Source organism: Amblyraja radiata, chromosome 12, assembly GCF_010909765.2.
Source record: "Amblyraja radiata isolate CabotCenter1 chromosome 12, sAmbRad1.1.pri, whole genome shotgun sequence".
Lineage (NCBI taxonomy): Eukaryota > Metazoa > Chordata > Chondrichthyes > Rajiformes > Rajidae > Amblyraja > Amblyraja radiata.
Window position 1 is genome coordinate 8,762,815 of NC_045967.1, and position 23,365 is coordinate 8,786,179.

A 23,365-nucleotide genomic window follows, 5' to 3' on the forward strand; every position below is an offset into this window, starting at 1 on the left:
CATTTCACTTTAGTGTTTGCTTTATAGCTGTCCTCGATGACAACAAATCTGCATTTGGTTGTGCATTACTTTTGTGAACTCCTTCAGAAATGAATGAAGACAAAATGGGAGAACATTTTTTTTTTTGCTTTTCTAGGTGAGGGATGCCAATATTGGAGGAGAGGCCAATTTCCTACTTTGACCCCCAGAGTGACCATCAGAATCCCTCATATCAGGTGCATTGTGGCTCTACCCAAGCCAGGTGCATCGTAGGTATCCCCAAAATCTGCTGCACCATACCCACTGCCAAGCATGTACATTGTGATTAGTCTAAAGCCCAGTACGTTATGGCTAATCGCAAACCAGGAACATCAAGGCTATTCCAAGCCAGCGATACTGTGCTTTATGTCTATCCCCAATTCAGGGAACAAGCTGGCAAGTCCAAGCCAGGATCACCATGGCTACCCAAAGCCAGCTGCACGATGGCAACCTCCAACCTATTGAAATCATCAGTAATGCATTTGAATTTCTCCACCAAACATCCATTGTGATTGACTATTTATCTGTGATTTCTGTTGCAGGCCCATCCATTCTAAAAATTGAACCAAGTTGTTTAAACCTGTCACCAACATACTGACAGCAAAGATATCAATTAAAGGGACCCGTGATAATGACGTGAGGATGACTGATTTTAGGATATTAAAACCAAGGCCTTTTTTTGGGGATATTTCTAATTTGTCTCTTACTCTTTAAAACTTAGGCAATGTCCTGCTCTCTGGGCTTTAGCCCTTCATCTGGTATTTCATACCTATTTCAAATTTCCTGAATCAAATGGAGAGAATCACTAAAAGTGCAGGCAGAGTAGAATCATAGGTTCTTACGAATCTAATGCAACATTAGAAACAACAGTTTAACTGAAAATGTATTATAAAATCTTATGTTTTTGCCTTTATTATCTATGATTATTTTTATTTATAAAAGCGTACATTCGTATGTTAATAGTTCATTTGGCTGCTGCCATGTAACTTTTGTCCATGCACTGCTTCCAAAGACACACATTATGGGCCATGGGAATAGATCGCCCCTGCAATGATTTGACTCTGGCATCAACTTGTACTGCAATTCCATTTGTCTCTATCGGGCTTTTACAGATGGCAGGTAGGACAGATATATCTATTTCTACATCATTCTAAAATGGACTCAAACATCCTTTGGTGTCTTTAAAAAAAATGGAAACCCCACCTTCCAATGCCATCCCCACTTTCATTAATGCTCCTATCGTTCGTATTAAGGTGATGAGCTGTCCCTAAGGTATCCGTCACCTGTTTACTTTTGAGACTATCAGGCAGATGGTTCATTGTCTTGAGTTGGGTAGCCATGATATCCATGCCCAGCAGCTCGCTCAGAATCGAGGAAGCACATTGTACATACATTGGTAAGCGGGAGGGTGCATTAATTGCTCGGACCACCAATCTACAGTTTTAGAGTGCCTGCCTACCTTTCCTGCAACTGGGTAGTTCACTGTTCCTTTGCTGGTGTTCCTCATGACAGTTAGTAACAGTTTTTAACTAGTTGGTATCAATAAAGTGGCAGGGCAGTACCGATTTGGTCATGAGGTGATGTATGACCAGAGTTATTTGGGCAAGTACACTATTCAGGGATTCAGACACTTATCCAACTTTCTTACACAGGCAAAACATACTTGGTTCAAGCACAGGATTATTGCTATCTGTCCCTGGGACAACTAAGTCATGTTTGTAGGAATAGGCACCACCAAGAACTTGTTGAAGGCTACCGTATTGGAGTTGAGCTTGTTTACAAATTGAGAAGGCAAAAGAAAAACATCCTGTAATGAAATAGTTCAGTGTGTCTATACATCTTAAACCTTCTTAGTTGCATGTGGAATAGATGGAGTTACAGTCACTGTCTATTTCTAGTTTCTGTCCCAGAGACAGCTATGCTTTTCCCAAATTAATTCTACCCTTGTTGTATCAGTTAACATTTTAAACCATCTATCCTCATCAGAGCAGATAAGCATTTCTGGATCTGCCATGGCCAGATTAATTTTCTTCTCAAACTCATGGCTGCCTGCAGCCCGGCTCTTTGCTTGGATGGTTCTCTGAAAACTCCTTCAGCTTCTTCGCTGTTCAGTACCATGGCCCTGTACGAACTCTTGAAACAAAAAAGAAAGGAAGAAGACATCTTTTTTTACTCTTCACTTGCAGAACTGTCATCCAGTGCACTTACTGCCTCCATGCTAACTCTGTCATTGTTCTGAAACCCAGAAAATGTCACCACAGTGTGTAGGAGAATTAATACCAAAACACACAGCTTGAGTCTGCTGTTACACTGTCGAGGTGCTGCTGAGACAGGCAGTGAAGACTTATGATGCAACACGGAGTCCATGGATTTGGTAGATATGTTGTAACCTTTATCCGAGGATAGATCACAGGTGTTCCATCTGACATCACAGCACTCTGGCTCGGCATCGGGTAAAGGGTTTTCTAGTAGCCCTGTGGTACAAAAAATAGCAAAGAACTGGATCAGAAACAAAATAGAATATGGCATTTCTTTCTTCCAATATATTGACTTACTTTGTGGTTGACTGAGTTTTGAGTTGACAAAGCTTTGACCATCATTGCACCCTGAGGCCAAGGGCCAGAACATAGAGCAAAACAGACACGATAGCCAAGTGTTTAAGAAGGAACTGCAGATGGTGGAAAATCGAAGGTAGACAAAAGTGCTGGAGAAACTTAGCGGGTGCGGCATCATCTATGGAGCGAAGAAAAATAGGCAACGTTTCGGGCCGAAACCCTTCTTCGGCCCGAAACGTTGCCTATTTCCTTCGCTCCATAGATGCTGCTACACCCGCTGAGTGTCTCCAGCAAGATAGCCAAGTGGTTTGTTTTCCATTCCGGACCAATTCTTAATGGATTCTTAAGGCTGCTTCTACATTGTGGATCTTGCCAGTGTTGGACCTCTGGTCTGTTGGACCACGATGAAGCATCCAAAGCTGAAGGGCATTACCGCAGCATTGCCAGGCTTTTTGCCCATGAGGTTGGGCGAGGCAGCTCTCAGTGGCCAAGCGACACCAGAGGTTCAAACTAACTCTGTGGCTGTGCTCCATCTGACTAATAATCTGGCACATGGTGGAAAGGAACATCAGGAGCCTACTGCCAACATATCATTTCATTGTAGAGAGCAATGCATTGGAGTCCCATTCCAAAATGTACATGGATCATGTATCAGAGATCAGAGGTTGGAACTGGCAGCGGTTTTCTTTGCCATTTCCTAGCCAAGTTCATTTGAATGAAGCAGTAACTTCTATTCCACTATCCTGGCTGAGAGCAGCTAACTCAACACAGATCGCCAGTGGATGCAGAAGAACATTGGGGATGAAAGGTCATCTTCTCACACGCACACTAGACGTGTATTGAAAACAACAAGGCAAGACCTAAATTATAAGCAAGCTAAACATAGGAATGTATGGAAATGGCAAAGTAAGAAGTGGTACAGGAAAGAATAGTTGGTTAAGTTTCAAAGGAGGAACTGAAATGCAAAGCGGAGTTCAGGGGCACCTTGAAGGATAGGACCTGTTCAGCATCATATGGAAGGAAGAGATGGATTAACCACCAGAATTGGAAGGACAGTTTATATATGCACATACAATGGAAAATGTTGTCATAAGCAGAATGGAGATATGCACAGAAGTTTGGATTGTACCCTTATTTGTGTGCTGAATGCTGCTTGTCGCATTAATACTGAAATTATCTTGGTTGGCGATTATTTAAAAACACATTGGGGAGATTTTCATGGATTAGTGCGTTAAAATAGAACCTCTTGGACCCTGACAGTTCTGCAACATCATTGCTGTTGGGACACAACCAGAGGCCAACAGATCATTAAAGAAATGCTCTCAATGCAATTGCAAGGTAGGTGCATGGAAATGAGGAAAGGCACAGAGTTTGGCTCTCTCCTTTCTAATCACTCATACTGAAGGAAATAGGCAACGTTTCGGGCCGAAGAAGGGTTTCGGCCTGAAACCTTGCAATCCATGGTTCATCAGCATTAATCTCAGCTGTGAATTCTATGGAAAGGCAGGAATACATAATAGGTGACTTGACAATGGTGCATCACAAAGTCAGACCAGACCACTGGGTGGTGCCAGCAATGGCTGCCTCGCCAATGGTCTGTCTGTCCCTTCCTTCTTTGTGTTTTAATAGTATGTGTTAAATGTATTTTAGTGTTCTTTAACTTGTTTTATGTGGGGGGAGGGGGTGTTGGGGGAAACTATTTCTAATCTCTTATCTCGACGGAGATGCGATTTTTTTTCCCCGTATCGTATCTCCGTCCACACTGCGGCCTAACTTCGAGGAGTTGGCGGCCTTTGCTTGAGACCGACTTTTGAGAGCTCCACCGTGGGGACCCTATGGGACTTTAACATTGCGGAGCCCACGATCCCTTTGCCAGGGATCGATCTTGGAGCTCCAACCGTGGGTGCTTGTGGACTTAACATCACAGAGCTCGCGGTCTCTGGTCAGAGACCGACTTCTGGAACTCCAAGCCGCAGGAGCTTCGATCTCCGGCTGCGGGAGCTTCGATAGCCCCGACGGATGGTTCGACTGCCCCGACCGCGGGAGAATAAAGAGGAAGTTGATTGGACTTTTTTGCCTGAGTGAGGAATGTGGGGAATCCACTGTGGTGGATGTTTATGTTAACTTTTACGTAGTTGTGTGGCTTGTTGCCTTTTTTAAATTTATGGCTGTATGGTAATATGAATATCACTGTACCTTAATTGGTACATGTGACAATACAAGACTCTTGAAACCTTTGAAACCTTTGAGGCTGTGAGATTAGTTTAGGTTGGTTTAGATATGCATTGTGGAAATAGGCACTTTGGGGCGCCGAGTTCGCAACGACCTACAATCACCCATATTAGTTCTATCCTACACTCTAGGATCAATTTACAGAAGCTAATCAATCTACAAACACGTTTTTGGAATGTGGAAGGAAACCGGAGCACCCGGAGAAAACCCATGCGCTCACAGGCAGAACATACAAACTCCATCTGTAGTCTGGATCTGCAACAACTCTACCACTACACCACGGTGCTTCCCTGGAGATGGAATGCAGTAGAGTTTGCTCAGTTTTTAAGGGCTATAGGTTAAAACATGCATAGTGTGTTCTTGATAGTGTGTTCTTGATGCCAGTTAAGATTGGAGAGAAAGTAAAAAATTGGTGGAGGCAGTGATTTAAAGGGGCGAGTAAGGTACAAGATCTTTGTGTGATATCTGTTTCTCACCATTTTGGGATAATAAGGTGTGCAAAAATAGGTGTGCGATTTTTTACATTTTGAAATAAAGATATTTTTAATAGATTGCAAGTACTGTTCTATGAATGGGATTTCATGTTATTGACTAAAGTATTTTATTGAACATTCAGATGCACTCAAGCATTCCATAATTTACTCTTCTGGTGACAGTTGTGGTCAATGTCTTATTTAGTAATGGTTTTAATGACAAACAGATGTAATTTTCAATTGTGCAGATACTGTATTTCCTAAACTACAATGAGTACTGTGTATGCCTTTTAAACAAAGCAAATGTTATCAATTCCCGATGTATGGACCATGAATTTGAACAACAGACGTACGCATGCATGTGTATCCTCAGTCTAATACAATAACATGCAGATTAAATGATTATTGAAATCTGTTAATGAAATAATTGATATCTCAGAAACTACAACACGATAATAATTGATTCAAGTTTGGGGGTAAAATACAAATGATTCAGAAATTAAACTAATTTAAAGAAGTTACTTTCATGTCTAAAATCATGGGAGGAATAGATCGGGTAGGTGCACAGAGTCTCTTGCCCAGAGTAGATGAATTGAGGACCAGAGGACATGGGTTTAAGGTGAAGGGGAAAAGATTTAATAGGAATCTGACGGGTAACTTTTTCACACAAAGGGTGAAGGCATTTCAGATTTCAGTTCAGTTTAGTTTATTGTCACGTGTACCGAGGTACAGAGAAAAGCTTTTGTTGCGTGCTATCCAGTCAGCGGAAAGACAATACCTGATTACAATTGAGCCACTTACAGTGTATCGATACATGATAAAGGAATAAAGCTTTGTGCAAGGTAAGGTCCGATCAAGGATAGTCCGAGGGTCACCAAAGTGGTAGACATTAGTTCAACTGCTCTCTGGTTGTGGTAGGATGATACAGTTGAGAACCAGAGCACCAATTGAAATCCATGGAACCACAACCATGTTTTGAGTGTAATAGCCTTAAGGCCCTGTCCCACTTACGTGTCCTTGGCACGCAAATTACACGGCCTCGTCATCGCGTTGAGGCGCACGGGCATCGTGTGGCTGCACGGGGCCGGTCCCACTGAAAAGCGCGGAGTGGTATGGAGTTGTGCGCAGTATCGCGTGGCGTTCCAAAATTTTGTAGCAAATGTAATCTTTGTGCGCCACCGGCCTGTCGCGTAACTGACAACCAAAGTGGGACACTGGCTCGACGCAACGCCTCACCTCCGACAGCAGCAGAAAGAGGCAAACAATCGCCGAGCTCACGCCCCACTTCTACTCCCAGAACAGGGCGAAGAAAAATAGAAGATAGACACAAAGTGCTGGAGTAACTCAGTGGGACCGGCAGCATCTCTGGAGAGAAGGAATGGATGACGTTTCAGTCTGAAAGAAGGGTCTTGACCCGAAACGTCACCCATTGCTTCTCTCCGGAGATGCTGCCGGTCCTGCAGAGTTACTCCGGCATTTTGCGTCCATCTTCAAATGACGTCACGCGCTCCAGACGGCTGTGCGGGCGCATGAAGTCGCGCGCGACCTTCGCGGGACCGTCGCGCCTCAACGTGACCACGAGGTCACGTAATTAGCGTGCCAAGGACACATAAGTGGGACAGGGGCTTTAAACTCATGCTACAGTGACAGGATCAACTTTGCTACTCGCTCTCTGGAACCTTCAAAAGATAAGGAATACAATACGATATGTAATTCCAGGTGCAGAATAAGAAAATGTAGTTCTAGCATATTGAACGTTGGAATACTGAATACTGAAACTAGCATACCAAACCATCCTCTCACCAACTAGACAGCAGTCCTCAGCTACCGTCTACCTCATTGGAGACCCTCGGGCTATCCTTAATCAGAATTTACTGGATTTTATTTAGCACTAAACGTTATTCCCTTTATCCTGTATCTGTACACTGTGGATGGTTTGATTGTAATCATGTATAGTCTTTCTGCTGACTGGATAGTACACAACAAAAGCTTTTCACTGTACCTCAGTAAACGTGACAATAAATTAAACCAAACTAAATTTAGGAAGAGGGCATGAAACCTTTTACAGATAGAATGATAAATACATTGAACAGGTTTTGGAATAGGGAACAAATACTGTACCACTGCAGATATTTAAGAACTGTTGTTCATTCTTCTGGATGGAATGTGAGATTATTCAACATAAATGAGGAGCAACAACTGATTCTTTTCTATTCATTTCTATATCATGATTTATTTTTAGGGAGAAGCCAAAGTTTCCATTATTCCAGATTCAGAATTAAGGAGGATCTTCTTTAATCAGAGGTTAGTTAATCCGTGGAACTCATTGCCACAGAAGGCAGTGGAGGCCAAGTCAGTGGGTATTTTTAAGGCAGAGATAGACAAGTTCTTGATTAGAATGGGTGTCAAGGGTTATGCGAGGAAGGCTGGAGAATGGAATTAGGAGGCGGAGATCAGCCATGATTGAATGGCGGAGTAGACTCGATGGGCCGAATAGCCTGATTCTACTCCTATAACTTGTGAACTTGTGACTGCTGGGTTAAAGATGGACAGATGTTCACTGCTTAAGACTTTTGTGAAAATGTCAAATGTGAACATTCCCTCATGGTTATTATTAAAATAAGCACAGTTTAGAAGTGGTGGAGAAGTGGTAGGTGTTTGAAACAAATACCACAGATCAAATGGTGAATGAAAAGCTGTGGAAAAGGTAAATAGCTCATTCACATAATTGTGAAACTTCTATTAACTGGAAGAAAAACATTATTCAGGAAAATAAATTGTATACAGAGGATTATGTTCAGGACACAACCCTGAAAGGCAATATGGGCAAAATCAAATAATATGTTGAAACCAAAATAATGTTATTAGTAGATAAAGGGGATAGGCAGGAAACGGGATTAAATGAATTGAACTGTTCCATCTGAGCAAAATTAGCTGAATATGTTTATTGTGCCAAATGTTTATGAGAAGACAATAATTTTCTTTTGATAAGGTAATTAATGCCAATGGCATCAGTGATAGCGTGAGGAGGGCTTTCACTGAAAGGGTGGTGTTGGATTAAACCCAATTTGGGAATAAAAATCAGCAAAATTCAAAAATGCTTTCTTCCCTGTGCAAACAGCATCTTCAAATCATTAAAACGAGCTCAGAAGTACAAAGTACATAAACACAAATGTTAACAGTTAAAGGATTAGGGTGAGATTTTTCAAATAAAAGCAAGAAGCAAGAGTTTGAAATGTTTACTCAAAACAAATTATGCCAGAGCGTTGAAAGTGGTGGCTTAAGACAGTTCATCTCGAAGGGTTACAAGATTGTGCAGATTTCTGTTGCTTTTACAGAAATTTGTGGTTCTGAGCTATAACAAATGTATGGAAAGAAGGAAAAGGAAGTAAGCGATGGTAAGACATACACGGCTGTTGGTGATCACCTGAGCAGAGATTTAGAATGATAGCAGGTTACTGCTGCTCTAGAGTGACTAGTGATCAATGACTCAGTCAGAGGAAGCTACAATAGAAATAATTATACACTGCATGAGCACGTACATTCTTTTCACCAATTACTTTGCCATTTCTATTAAAGTTATAATGCAAAAGAGAGGCACAAAAAGCTGTAGTAACTCAGCGGGACAGGCAGCATCTCTGGAGAGAAGGAATGGGTGATATTTCGGGTCGAGACCTTTCTTCAGACAGTTATAATGTATGTGGATTACAGAAGTGTTAGTCTTATAGACAATAGACAATAGGTGCAGGAGTAGGCCATTCGGCCCTTCGAGCCAGCACCGCCATTCAATGTGATCATGGCTGATCATCCTCAATCTGGAAGGGTTTCGGCCCGAAACGTTACCTATTTCCTTCGCTGAAGGGTTTCGGCCCGAAACGTTACCTATTTCCGTCGCTTTGAAGAAGGGTTTCGGCCCGAAACGTTACCTATTTCCTTCGCTCCATAGATGCTGCTGGACTCGCTGAGTTTCTCCAGCATTTTTGTGTACCATCCCCAATCAGTACCCTGTTCCTGCCTTCTCCCCATATCCCCTGACTCCGCTATTTTTAAGAGCCCTATCTAGCTCTCTCTTGAAAGCATCTAGAGAACCTGCCTCCACTGCCCTCAGAGGCAGAGAATTCCACAGGCTCACCACTCTTTGTGAGAAAAAGTATTTCCTCGTCTCCGTTCTAAATGGCTTACTACATATTCTTAAACTGTGGCCCCTGGTTCTGGACTCCCCCAACATCGGGAATATGTTTCCTGCCTCTAGTGTGTCCAAGCCCTTAACACTCTTATATGTTTCAATGATCCTTCTAAACTCCAGAGTGTACAAGCCCAGCTGCTCCAATCTCTCAGCATATGACAGTCCCGCCATCCCGGGAATTAACCTTGTAAACCCACGCTGCACTCCCTCAATAGCAAGAATGTCCTTCCTGAAATTAGGGGACCAAAACTGCACACAATACTCCAGGTGTAGTCTCACTAGGGTTCTGTACAACTGCAGAAGGACCTCTTTGCTCCTATATTCGATTCCTCTTGTTATAAAGGCCAACATGCTATTCGCTTTCTTCACTGCCTGCTGTACCTGCATGCTTACTTTCATAGACTGATGTCCAAGGACCCTCAGATCCCGTTGTACTTCCCCTTTTCCCAACTTGACGCCATTTAGATAGTAATCTGCCTTCCTGTTTTTGCTACCAAAGTGCATAACCTCACATTTATCCGTGTTAAACTTCATCTGCCATGCATCTGCCCACTCCCCCAACCTGTCCAAGTCACCCTGCATTCTCATAGCATCCTCCTCACAGTTCACACTACCACCCAGCTTTATGTCATCTGCAAATTTGCTAATGTTACTTTGAATCCCTTCATCCAAATCATTGATGTATATTGTAAATAGCTGCGGTCCCAGCACCGAGCCTTACGGTACCCCACTAGTCACTGCCTGCCATTCTGAAAGGGACCCGTTAATCCCTACTCTTTGTTTCCTGTCTGCCAACTACTTCTCTATCCATGTCAGCACTCTACCGCCAATACCATGTGCCTAATTTTGCCCACTAATCTCCTATGTGGGACCTTATCAAATGCTTTCTGAAAGTCCAGGTACACTACATCCACTGGCTCTCCCTTGTCCATTTTCCTAGTTACATCTTCAAAAAATTCAAGAAGATTAGTCAAGCATGATCTTTAAAATGATGAGAGTGATAGACAGAGTTGACGTGAATAAGCTTTTCCCATTGAGAGTAGGGAAGATTCAAACAAGAGGACATTACTTCAGAATTAAGGGACAGAAGTTTAGGGGTAACATGAGGGGGAACTTCTTTACTCAGAGAGTGGTAGCTGTGTGGAATGAGCTTCCAGTGGAAGTGGTGGAGGCAGGTTCGATTTTATCATTTAAAAATAAATTGGATAGGTATATGGATGGGAAAGGAATGGAGGGTTATGGTCTGAGTGCAGGTTGATGGGACTAGGGGAAAATAAGTGTTCGACACGGACTTGTAGGGCCGAGATGGCCTGTTTCCGTGCTGTAATTGTTATATGGTTATATGATTTCCCCTTCGTAAATCCATGCTTCGTAAATTGAACCGATCCTGTTACTGCTATCCAAATGTTCGGCTATCTCATCTTTTATAATTGACTCCAGCATCTTCCCCACTACCAATGTCAGGCTAACTGGTCTATAATTCCCTGTTTTCTCTCTCCCGCCTTTCTTAAAAAGTGGGATAACATTAGCTACCCTCCAATCCACAGGAGCTGATCCTGAGTCTATAGAACATTGGAACATTATCACCAATGCATCCACGATTTCTAGAGCCACTTCCTTAAGTACCCTGTGATGCAGACCATCAGGCCCTGGGGATTTATCAGCCTTCAGTCTCATCAGTCTATCCAACACCATTTCCTGCCTAATGTGGATTTCCTTCAGTTCCTTTGTCACCCCAGATCCTCTGGCCACTACTATCAGGAAGATTGTGTGTGTCCTCCTTAGTGTGATATCTTGAAAAGATTTCCTGGAAAGATTAGGCATCAGTTACCATGATGTAATGGTAGAGTTACACATTCCTTCTTGGAAGAAGTTTATGCATGCTTGTTGTATGCTGAAATATCACAATGCATAACTATCCTTGATCATTTGTGTAGTTCTCTGGTTATATAGTCTCAAACTCCAACTAGCTCATTCACTCCACTCCTGACTAAATAACAGGAGGAATGGGATTCTTGAATTTGTGCCTGTTCAGAATGAGTGTGTTTTTTCAATTACGTTTATTGTTGGCAGAATCCAAAGTGCCTAAATCCCATCTCTGAGTAATTCATTAATATTAATTTCTGCATTTTTATTACTGAGGCATTCTGTGATTTCATCTCATAGCAAGAAAAAATAAGAAAGAGAAAAGTTTTCACATTTCAATTTCCTTTAACACGATGTACATATAAATGATGGTTTAATCCCTTCAATATTTAATTTTCATAACACCAAGCAGTCCAGAAAGCAGACTATGAGCAATGGGCAAAGAGCCCGAAGCAACATGTGGAAGAACATTTCAATACAGAGTTGTTACAATCTGAAATGTCTTTCCTGAAAGCAGTGATTTCTAAGGGACTTGGGTTAATAATTGAGAGAACAAATAGTGGGTTACAGTGAGGATGCAGGGGAATGTGCTTAAACTGATTGCCCTTTCAAAGACTTGGCACAAGCACAGGATCAAATAACCTTATTCTGAGCAGGAAGTTTCTGTGATCTTATGATCAGTAAAATAAAGTGAGAGGTAAGTTGTTGAATCCTCATCAGGTCCATATTATATTTGCTGATTTCCCCTTTAGTTTAGTTTAGTTCAGTTTAAGTCTAGAGATGCTGCGCGGGAAAAGGCCCTTTGGCCCACCGAGTCCACGCTGACCAGCGATGCCCGCAACCTAGCACTATCCTACACACTAGGGACAATTTCTATTTATACCAAGCCAATTAACTTACAAATCTGTGCATCTTTGGAGTGTGGTAGGAAACCGGAGACCCTGGAGAAAACCCACGCAGGTCACGGGGAGAACGTACAAACTTCGTACAGGCAGCACCCATAGACAGGATTGAAGCCAGGTCTCTATGACGCTGTAGGGCAGTAACTCTACCGCTGCGCCCACTTGTTTTATGCTGCTGACATCTTGAGCACAATTTGGGACATTTTGTACATCTTAGCATGGAGAAGTCTAACTTAAAAACCCACAAATGTTTCAGCATAATTTCCACATTCTGTGGATCATGATATTTCTGGCCCATCAAAACTGTAAAATATTCAATGTTATTAACAGAATGATGAAAGTTTGCAATGCTTTCTTGCATAAATTAATAACCCAACCAGAAAAAAAATGCAGAGTGAAGATTTGAAAATTAAAAAAATCACAGAAGATAGAAATCTGTAATTAATTCAGCAAATAGATTCATAGAGTCATAGTGTGATGCAGCGTGGAAACAGGTCCTTTGGCCCAATGTGCCCATTCCCACCTGCTCGTGTTTGGTCCATATCCCTCCAAAGCTGTCCTATCCATGTACCTGTCTAACTGTTTCTTAAACGTTGGGATAATCCCTGCCCCAAATACCTCCTCTGGCCGCTTGTTCCATACACCCACCACCCTTTGTGTGAAAAAGTTACCCCTCAGATCCCTATTAAATATTTTCCCCTTCACCTTAAACCTATGTCATCTGGCCCTCGATTCACCTATTCTGAGCAAGAGAATCTGTGCGCCTACAAGATCTATTCCTCTCTTTATTTTATACACAATTTTATACACAAATGTTGAGAATACTCAACATCAGACAACATCAATGAAAAGAGAACAGAGGTAACATCTCAGGTTGAAGCTTTTTATCATGGTTGCATGACATGAAGTAGCTCAGACAATACGGAATTAAGGTAATGAGCAAATAATCTCCCATGAGAAATATTAACTCTCCATTTTACTACTCCACTACAAAAGTAATCTATCCATCCCCTCCAGAGATGCTGCCTGACCCAATCTGCTACTCCAGCACTTTGTGCCTTTTCTTGTGAACCAAGTTCTGCAGTTCCTTGTTTCTCCATTAAATCTGTTTCTCTTCTCCAGAGGGAGGATTCACTTTAGTGTCAGAACTCTAGGTTATCTGCCATTACAGTATCAGGCAGTGTGTAACCTTCATACATCGAATTCAACTACACTGCATATGCTGGCACAGTGGTGCAGCTGGTAGAGGCTGCTGCATCACAGCACCAGAGATGCAGAGCAGCTCCCGGTCTCGAGTGCTGTTTGTGTGACGTTTGTACATTGTCCCTGGGACCATGTAGGTTACCCCTGGGTGCTCTGGTTCCTCCCACATCCCAAAGTCGTGTGGGTTTATCGACTCATTGGCCTCTGCAAAATTACCCCTAGTGTATAGGGTGGATGCAAAAGTGGGATAACATAGAACTGGTGTAACAGGTGATCGATCGATTAACAGTGTGACCTCAGTGGGCCGAAGGTCCTGTTTCCGAGGCTCTATTTTGAAACAATCTTTCAATTGCAAATAGCAATTGGGGGTGGCACAGAGGTATAGTTGTTGCCTTACAGCGCTAGAGACCTGAGTTTGATCCTGACTACGGGTGCTGTCTGTGTGGAGCTTGTACGTTCTCCCCATGACCTACGTGGATTTCCTCTGAGATCTTCAGTTTCCTACCACACTTCAAAGACGTACAGGTTTGTAGGTTAATTGGCTTGGTATAAAAATGTGAAATTGTCCCTGGTGTGTGTAGGATAGCATTTGTGTGTGGGGATAGCTGGTGGGTGCGGACTGAGTGGGCTGAAGGGCATGTTTCTGCACTGTATCTCTAAAATAAACAGCATAGAATAAGCAGATAATATAATTACACCATTTCTCACAAATTAATTTCCTTCTTATATTAACATGGTAACACACTCAAACGAATGTCCAATCTCAATTTGGCTTGAGCCAAATTAACTGGTTGGAAGAGAAGGGGTGACGTTAGCATTCCTTGGAAGGATCAACTAAGGAATCTCCAAAGATCCTATAGCGGAGCAAGATAGTCCACTCCTGCTAAATCCAATGGGCTGACGTGTAGTACGCAACGGAGGGGAACGTGGGCCATTTCTTCGGCCATTTCAGTAATCCCAATCCGACTTTGGTTATCCCTCTCGCAGTGTAATCAACGTTGCAGAGGAACAGTTTGTGTTAATAAATTATAATTCTGTTAATTTTCTTTTTTTAATGTTTTAAAAAATATATATATTTTTAAATGTTTAAACATTTTTTTTTAATGGCTCATGTGCTGTGTTTTAGTTGATGTTTGTATTAAACTTGCACTCTGTAATTCATCTAATCACATGGTTCACCACTGCGGTATTTGGTAAAATAATAGCAATATGAAGATTCCAGTTGCTCTACTCTTGGAATGTTCCTTAATGGTTTTTTGTGTCTATGGAATTGCTTTTCAACAATAAAATGGGCCTGGTCTTCCCAATAGCCAGAGAGTGGGTGGATGAGATCTGTCTGTAATGGTGGGGTTATCCAAATGAAGTATTTAACAAAATAAAATTTGTTTTGAGCAAGATTAACAAATGACGTATAACTTAAAGATGATTTTATTCAGCGACCATACAACTGATTAGATTGTGTAGGAAAGAACACACATACTCACATATATGAATGTGATATAGATGTATATAATCATATAACACACACATATATATTTCTTGTGAGGCAGAGAGGCAGAAAGAAAATGAGGAGAAGATTTTTACCAAAGATCTTTGATTTTTACGAGGATGTTTCCGTAACCGGCTTCCGTCTCCGCACTAGTATCTTTGCTCCGCTATGGAATCTTTGGTGCGGAGACGGAAGCTGGTTACGGAAATGGGGCCGAAGATTACCCATGACTGCCCATGACCCTACTACATCTTTTTTGTCGAATGGACTACCTTGCTGGCAATAGGATCTTTTGGAATCCCTATGAACCGAGTAACACTGACTCTTCAGGTACACACATCATTTTTGAAGATAGGCTGAAGGCTTCTAATGTCCTTGAAACTATTCCTCCACAACTCATCCATCAGAGCAGAGTGGAAAAAGTACTGAAGACAAAAATAATTGCTTATGCATATACGTCAACTCATGGGAAGAGTGAAAAAACTGCAGGTCGTCTTCCAGTACTTAGTGATTTCAAGAACATTAGAACATACCTGTAAGTCGATGTAAGAGTAGTTCTTCCAGCCCCTTGTGTCTAAGTCACATTCAATCAAGTCATGGCTGATCTACTGCAATGAACAATCTATTGGAAGGACTCAGCAAGTCAAACAGCATCTGCGGTGGGAGAAGTACTGTCGACGTTTTGGATCAAAACACGGGATTGTGTTCTATGGTTAAACCATTGCTTCAGTGCAACTCTCCCGCACTAATGCCATATTCCTTGATTCCTTCAACATCTAAAAACGGCTGTCTTGAAAATACTCAGCAACTGATATTTCAGGGGGCCTCCTTTGGAGAATATTCCAAAAATGTACCTAGCTCTCGATGTAGAAATGTCTTCTCATTTCATTTCTTCACAACTTATTTGGTTGAGTCCTTATTTTGAAAAGGTCTAGTCAATCTAACTAGGAGAAAGATGTACATATACTGCCTCTATACTGTCAAGCCCTGTAGGAACTGTGTAAGTTTCAATGAGAACACCTCTCCTTCTCCTCAAGTGCCTGTCAGCTCCTGATGGCTTCTCCTCTATAATGGTGAAATAAAATGCACACTGGGTAACATCTATTCAGTCCACAAGGGCAGCCCTAAGCATTGGGGTCAAGGAAAGAGCGTTCACGTCGCGGCCCTGTTTGCACCAATCTTTCCACCACCGCGTACAAGAAGCACAAGAAGCAACAAGACAGACACCATTGTGCAGATGCCGACAATTGTGGTCAGCTCTGGCTGAACAACTTCTAATCTTGTGTGTGGACTAGATAAGAAGAAGACCCTAAGCCTTTAATGATCTGTCACTTAAAATTTCCATTGTATTCCCAGTCTGATCTCTCTGTCTGTGACTGCATACATGGTTTCAATGGTATCCAACCTAAACTCAAGGAACAGCATCTCATCTTCTGGCAGGCACATTGAAGCCATCACGTCTTAATATCGAGCAGTAATTTTAGGCAAATGTCCTTTTCTGTTTGTATCAGAACTGGACAGTACAAATGCACCGTGACCTACCACAATATTATCTCAGCAATGTCTTTATATACTGTAGCTGTAGTCTGATCTAATGGGTTTATCCAGTACTTTCATTTCAGATACTAGGAAGAACTGCGATCTGCATCTAACTAGTCCAAAATAGTAGGTAGACAAAAAATGCTGGAGAAACTCAGCGGGTGAGGCAGCATCTATGGAGCGAAGGAATAGGTGACGTTTCTGGTCGAGACCCTTCTTCAGACTGTTCCAAAATAGTTATTTCAACAATTCTAAAATAGTTATTTCTTCTATAATGTGATTGTTACATTCCGAAGAAACCTTGTGTCATAGAAAATTGCACTATAAAAACAATGTGATCTATGGGGAAAGTGTGGGTTGGGGCGAGAGAGTTGAGTCTCACAATAACAAAGTTATTTTTCCTGCGGGATTTTCACAATGAAGGTCTTTTATTAGTTATAAATTTACCTGTGTGACTGCAGGCTAAAAATACTAAAGATTGCACGCTACACTGGTTAATAGAGTATCATATGCAAAGAAACTGGCAAACTGTGTCCTTAAGAGACTGGTGTATGATTACTGCAAGGAAGTTACATGGAAACCCTAGACCATTTTTCCCCTCGACAGCATTTTTACTGCCCATTAAATTCCAAAGTAACTTTTAACTTCTTGATCCAAGATGTGTTATCGGCGGCGGCGGCGGCGGCATCGGCATCGGCGGCGGCGGGGCTGCGGGTCTGAGGACGGCGGTGCAGCGCTGGAGCGCCATTGCGGGGCGGGCGGTGCCTTGCCTGGGTCGCTGAGCTGGAACTCCGGTGAGCTGGGTCCGTTGCGGAGCTGCGGGTCTGAGGAGCAGCTGCGGGCGGCGGCGCTGAACTTTCCATCGGGAGCCTGGGATCTCTCGACGAGATCGCCAGTTGAGCTCCATTCGGCGCAGCCTTGTCGGCTCCGGAAGCCACGGTCTCGAGTAGGGAGGCGGCCGTTCCAGGGTTCCCATGCCGCTGAGAGGATTCTCCCGACGCCGGAACATCATCACCCGGCGAGGACGGCCTGGAACATCGGGCCTCCGTAGAGGCAACTGTGGAGGCCTCAATAGGCCCGACTATGGGTGGACATTGGGGATGGGACTGGACTCTGTGCCTTCCCCCATAATGGGAACCATTGTGGGGGGATGTTTTTATGTTAAAGCTATTTATTATTGTTATGTTTGTATTCTTTTTTATGTGCTGCATTGACAAAAGGAATTTCACTACATTTAGGTGTATGTGACAATAAATCAACCTTTGAACCTTTGAACCTTTGATGTAACTGAAACACATGTTATAGACCCGAAACATCACCTATACCTTTTCTCCAGAGATGCTGTCTGACCCGTTGAGTTACTCCAAAATGTTGTGTCTACAGTTTAAACTAGCATCTGTAGTTCCTTCTTTTTGTCCAGCTCTCTCCGCTTTGAAGTGACTGTTTGCTAATTAACTTTAGTCTGTAGCCTAATCCCGGGCTAAAGCCTGTTCCCTGCACCCATCTCAGGAGAACGTGGATAGCAGTAATTTCATCAATGGTCCCGACCCGAAAAGTCACCTATCCATGTTCTCCTGCGATGCTGCTTGACCCTGTGAGCTACTCCAGCACTCTGTGCTTTCTTGTGTAAAGCAGCAACAGCAGTTCCTTGTTTCTACATACAACATTAAATGTTGATCTAAAAGGGTCCTGTCATGACGATGAGTCATGATAATGATATGCAATATCTTGACCATGGTATCAGCTGACTTGGAGATCAGATCAGATGTGCGTTGTGTAAGCCATGGCAGGAGGCCATGGTCAGGGGAGATCATAAAGATAATAGAGACAAAGGAATGTAACCTGTAAATATTGTGTCAGTATTATTATTCCACATCTTAGGCGAAGATGTGACATTGGCGACGAGGATAATTTGGATATTTTGTATTCTGAATCCGTGGCTACGAGCTGGAAAAAGATAAGAAAAAGGTTTCATAATGGCAGTCGCTGGAGCTGATTTCTTAGCACCTCGTGGAGTTCCACACTTTGATCCGACGGGTGATGCGAGTACCGTCAGCGTGAAGGGGAACGCTTGGCTGGAGGAATTGGAGGCCTACGCCGACAATCGAGAAGGAAGACTATAAGAAAGCCATTGATGCTTTGAACAGTCATTATGTGGTGGTGCCAAATGCTACATTTCAACACCATTTATTCCACAAAACAATGCAGGAAGAGGGCGAGACTGTTGATCAATTTGTGACGAGACTCAGCCAGGTGTCTGTAGGATGCAAATATGTGGCTGCTGATGTGGAGAACCAGATATTGGATCAGGTTGTCCAGCATTGCAGGTCAGGCAAGCTTAGGAGAAGGCTGCTAGAAAAAGGGGGTGAGTTAAACCTTAATGATGCTTTGTCGATTGCAGCAGCACTGGAAGCTGTTGAGGGACAAATTTCACAGCATGAAATTGAAAGATTCCAAGACTGGGAAAGTTAACTGGCTGTAGACCAAGAAGTAAGCCTGAACGTGAGATCGAGTGTTACAGGTGTGGCAACAAGGGTCACATGGGGAAAGATGCATGTTGTCCAGCAAAAGGTAGAACATGTAGGGGATGTGGAGATAGAGATCATTTTGTAAAGTAATGTAAAAGTAAGGCCAGGGACAAGAAAAAGACCTTTTTGACAATCAGCTGGGCAAGCTTCCCACAGCATTGTATCTGATAAGGGAGTTATACCTGTCGTTCGTTCTCCTCACAAAATCCCGCATGCGATGAAGAACCACGTCAAAGCTGAATTAGACAGAATGGAAACACTGGGTGTAACAGCCCCCGTCAACAACCCATCATCCCGGGTCTCCACCATGGTTGCAGCAGTCAAGAAGAACAAAGACGAAATAAGGATCTGCATCAACCCTAAGGATTTAAATACTGCCATCAAACGACCACACCACCCAATGCGGACGGTGGAAGAAGTCACAGCCAACCTGGGTAAAGCCACAGTATTTTCTGTCCTAGATGCAAAGAACTCATTTTGGCAAATGCCATTAGACCATGCATCCTGCATGTTAACCACATTCGCGATGCCCTTCGGACGCTACGGATTTTTACGAATGCCATTTGGCATCAATTCAGCCAGTGAAGTTTTCTAGCGTACTATGGAACAACTCTTTGATAGCTACCCATGTTACATAATTGTAGACAACATTCTGGTCAATGTCTACAATTATGTAACATGGGTAGATACCACAAGCTGTCTGCCCATTTTTACCTGTTCGTGACGAACTGGTCATTCAGGACGGCGTGATAATGAAAGGACACAAGGTGGACATCCCAAAGTCTCTTCACAGCAAGTACTTTGACATTGTCCATGGGGGCCATCCCGCTGCAGAAATAACCCTTCAACAAGCGAAAGGAATGCTGTTCTGGCCAGACATGGCTAATTACATTCTAGAAATGGTTGCTGCCTGCCCGATCTGCAATAGCCTGACCCCGCACCAACAGAAACAACCACTCCTCTTGCACCCCACGCCGGACTTACCCTGGTCCACATTAGCAGCCGACATCTTCGAGTGGCCAACAATACCTGGTTTTAATTGATTTCTACTCAGGATGGGATGGAATCGACCTGCTCAGTATCCCGACCTCAGCCATGGCCATTCAGAAACTAACTCGTCACTTCTCTGTCCATGGAGCCCCCCTAAAGCTACCCTCAGACAATGGACTTCAGTTCTCCAGTCAGTTCTTCAGGGATTTCGCGAAAAACTGGGACTTTCACCACATTACCAGTAGCCCTGAGTACCCGCAGTCCAACGGCCTGGCTGAGCGTGCGGTAAAAAGTGCAAAGGAACTAATGGAATGCTCACACAGGCTCTGATGTTTATCTCAACTTACTCAACCTTTGGAACATCGTCCGCGACCCTCTCCTGGGATCTGCAGCCGAACGGCTCATGTCATGGCGAACCCCTCCACTCTGCCTATGGTTAAGCAACTACTAGAACCACAAGTTTGTGCGCCATCAGTGATCCAATCCCAGCTCCAACGCCGCTGCGACATACAAAGAAAATACTACGATAAAACCAGCTCTCCGCTTCAACCGCTCAACAAGTGACAGGTTGCCCGTTAGAGGTCACTCCGAGCTTACGACTGCCTCGGAGTCATTCTGGGGTCCACCGCAGAACCATGCTCGTACTTGGTCAGTATTGACAATGGCATCTATCGGCGAGTGCGCCAACACCTTTAGGTCAATGAACCAGCACCTCCACGTCCTTACCCGGATCAGCCCGCCGGTCTTCCCTCATGCTCTGCGAATGTTGCTCCAGCGATTCCTCTGCCGGTGCCGGTGACATCCCTGCCTTCCCCGGTGCCCCAATCTCCACCGGTGTCTTCTCCACGTTCACCCAATGAGGGACTTGCTTCCTCTGCGAAGGATGAGGTGTCTGCTGGAGGTTATTATCGTACACGTGCAGGTCGTGTCTGCAAGCCAAACCCACTAATTGGAAAATTTACCGGCTACACTTGAACTCTGCATGACCCGTTTGGTTCTATGTGCTCTCATATGCAGTAAAATAATAAATGCCGCACCTTATATTGATGTTTTATATTTATTCCACTAACCACTATATATGCTTTACTTCTTTATGAGGAAGGATGTAGATTAACCCTTATTGATTCCTTTTATAACCTTCACCACACAAATATGCATACCACCCTTTACATGGTATTATGGTACTACACAAGACTCTCTCTCTCTCTCTCTCTCTCTCTCTCTCTCTCTCTCTCTCTCTCTCTCTCTCTCTCGCTCGGGCACTAGTTAGTAAGCCAGACGCCAGCAGCAGCTGGCTGTTGAAATGCTCCAGTGTATTTGATGGAATAAAGTTGGATTTCACCATGAGGGTGTTTTTATTATTGGGCCACCGATAAACACACGTCAAGGAGGTGTAGTAGGAAGTTATACTAAACCCTGCAACTAAACCATTGCAGACCATCATCGTCCATGCATCAATTCGTGAAGAGCATGACAGGAGGTTGAAGCTAGTGTTGACTAAACTTCAAGAAGCAGGTCTCACCGTGAATGAAGACAAGTGCAAGTTTGGCGTCTCTGAGATGGATTTCATGGGACACAAACTCACAAGTGAAGGGCTGAACCTAGCCAAGACTAAAGTGAAAGCTGTTGCAGATGCATGTGAACCTCAGAATGCAACCGAGATGAAGAGCTTTCTAGGACTGGTCAATTATTGTGCAAAATTCATTCCAAATTTTGCTTCACTGGCAAATCCGCTGAGAAAGTTGACCAAGAAAGACGTACCGTTCCAGTTTGGGAGTGAACAGAGACAGGCATTCAATTCACTGAAACAGTCTAATGAGTGCGGAAACCCTTGGATATTATGATCCAGCTGCACCAACAAAAGTCATAGCAGATGCTAGTCTGGTCGGCTTAGGAGCAGTGCTGGTACAGACACATGCAGATGGACCCAGAATCATAGCATATGCCAGTCGATCGTTAACCAGCGTGGAGAGAAGGTCTTCTCAAACTGAGAAAGAAGCACTGGGACATGTGAAAGGTTCCATGCATACTTGTACGGCATTGAATTCGAACTTGTTACAGATCACAAGGTACGGCAAAATGGTATGCCGACATGAAACGAGGAGCCAGGCACTCTGAAATAATTCCTGGTGATGATGTGCTTGTGAGGCGAGATGATGCCGGTGAGATAGACACTCCTTACCATTGCCAGCCATACAATGTTGTATTGAAGAGCAGCAGCTTGGTGACAGTCAAGTCTCCAGAAGATGTTAGCTACAAGAGAAATGTATGGAGCATCGAAAAGTACATGTCCAGAGACACTCAAAATGAGGTAGCCCAAAATCCACCAAGAGCTACTGATTCAGAGGAGGCCCGACGACATCCCTGAGGTTCCTGAAGCAACCTGCATTTCCGAGGTGGTGATCAGAGTTCCCGAGGCATCACGCTGCAACGCAGGTGGTGGCCAGAGATAGCGTCTGGGTGACCACACCTTGGCAGATTTAGCCGGCTTTGATGCTCCTGCACCAGCTGGTAGACCAAAACGTGAAAGGACATAGGCGATACGATGATTTTGTGTAGATAAAAATGCTGGAGAAACTCAGCGGGTGAGGCAGCATTTATGGAATGACGTCTCGGGTCGAGACCCTTCTTCAGACTTTATCTATCTTCGATTTTTCCAGCATCTGCAGTTCCTTCTTCAACACAACGATTTTGTGTTATAAGTTATAGTTTTGCTTAGAAAGAACACATGTTAATTGAAAGTTTGTTAATTGAAAAATTGATGTCATGACGATGTCATGATAATGATATGCAAATATCTTGACCTTTGTATCAGCTGACTTGGAGGTCAGATCGGGTGTGCGCTGTGTAAGCCACGGCAGGAAGCCATGTCTGGGGGAGATAATAAACATGGAGACAAAGGAATGTAACCTGTAAATATTATGTCAGTATTATTATTCCACACTGTAGGCGAAGATGTGACAAGGCCCACATACCTAATATAAATAATGATTAAGAAAATCATAAATTTTCTGATCCAGAGAAGTGAGAAAATATTTCTAACGGCATCTGCTGCTGCAGAGTTGATAGATGAGCTGGAGAACAACATGGGATTCTACATTCAGCTCTGGATCATGTTGGCAATAAGAACACCTATGACAGGATGCTATTCATTGACTGCAGCGCAACCTTCAACACAATAATATCAAATGAGCTCACCACTAGAATTCAGGAGTTCTGTTTAGTTTAGTTTATTGTCACGTGTACCGGAGTACAATGAAAAGCTTTTGTTGCAGTCATCAGAATGACAAAACATGATTACAATTGCATATAGACACAAAATGCTGGAGTGACTGACAGCATCTCTGGAGAGAAGGAATGGGTGACGTTTCGGGACTCGACCCG

At 43.3% G+C, this 23,365-nt stretch overlaps 1 protein-coding gene across 1 annotated transcript in view; it reads right to left on the bottom strand.

Moving 5' to 3' along the window:
* Positions 1 to 1,205: 1,205 nt before the first annotated feature.
* LOC116978903 (transmembrane protein FAM155B-like) overlaps positions 1,206 to 23,365 on the bottom strand; it is a 500,680-nt gene continuing 478,520 nt past the window's right edge. Inside the window, exon 4 of the mRNA XM_033030184.1 lies at positions 1,206 to 2,492. Within this exon, the coding sequence (XP_032886075.1) occupies positions 2,188 to 2,492 (305 nt within the window). The 3' untranslated portion in view covers positions 1,206 to 2,187. The remainder of the gene's footprint in view (positions 2,493 to 23,365) is intronic.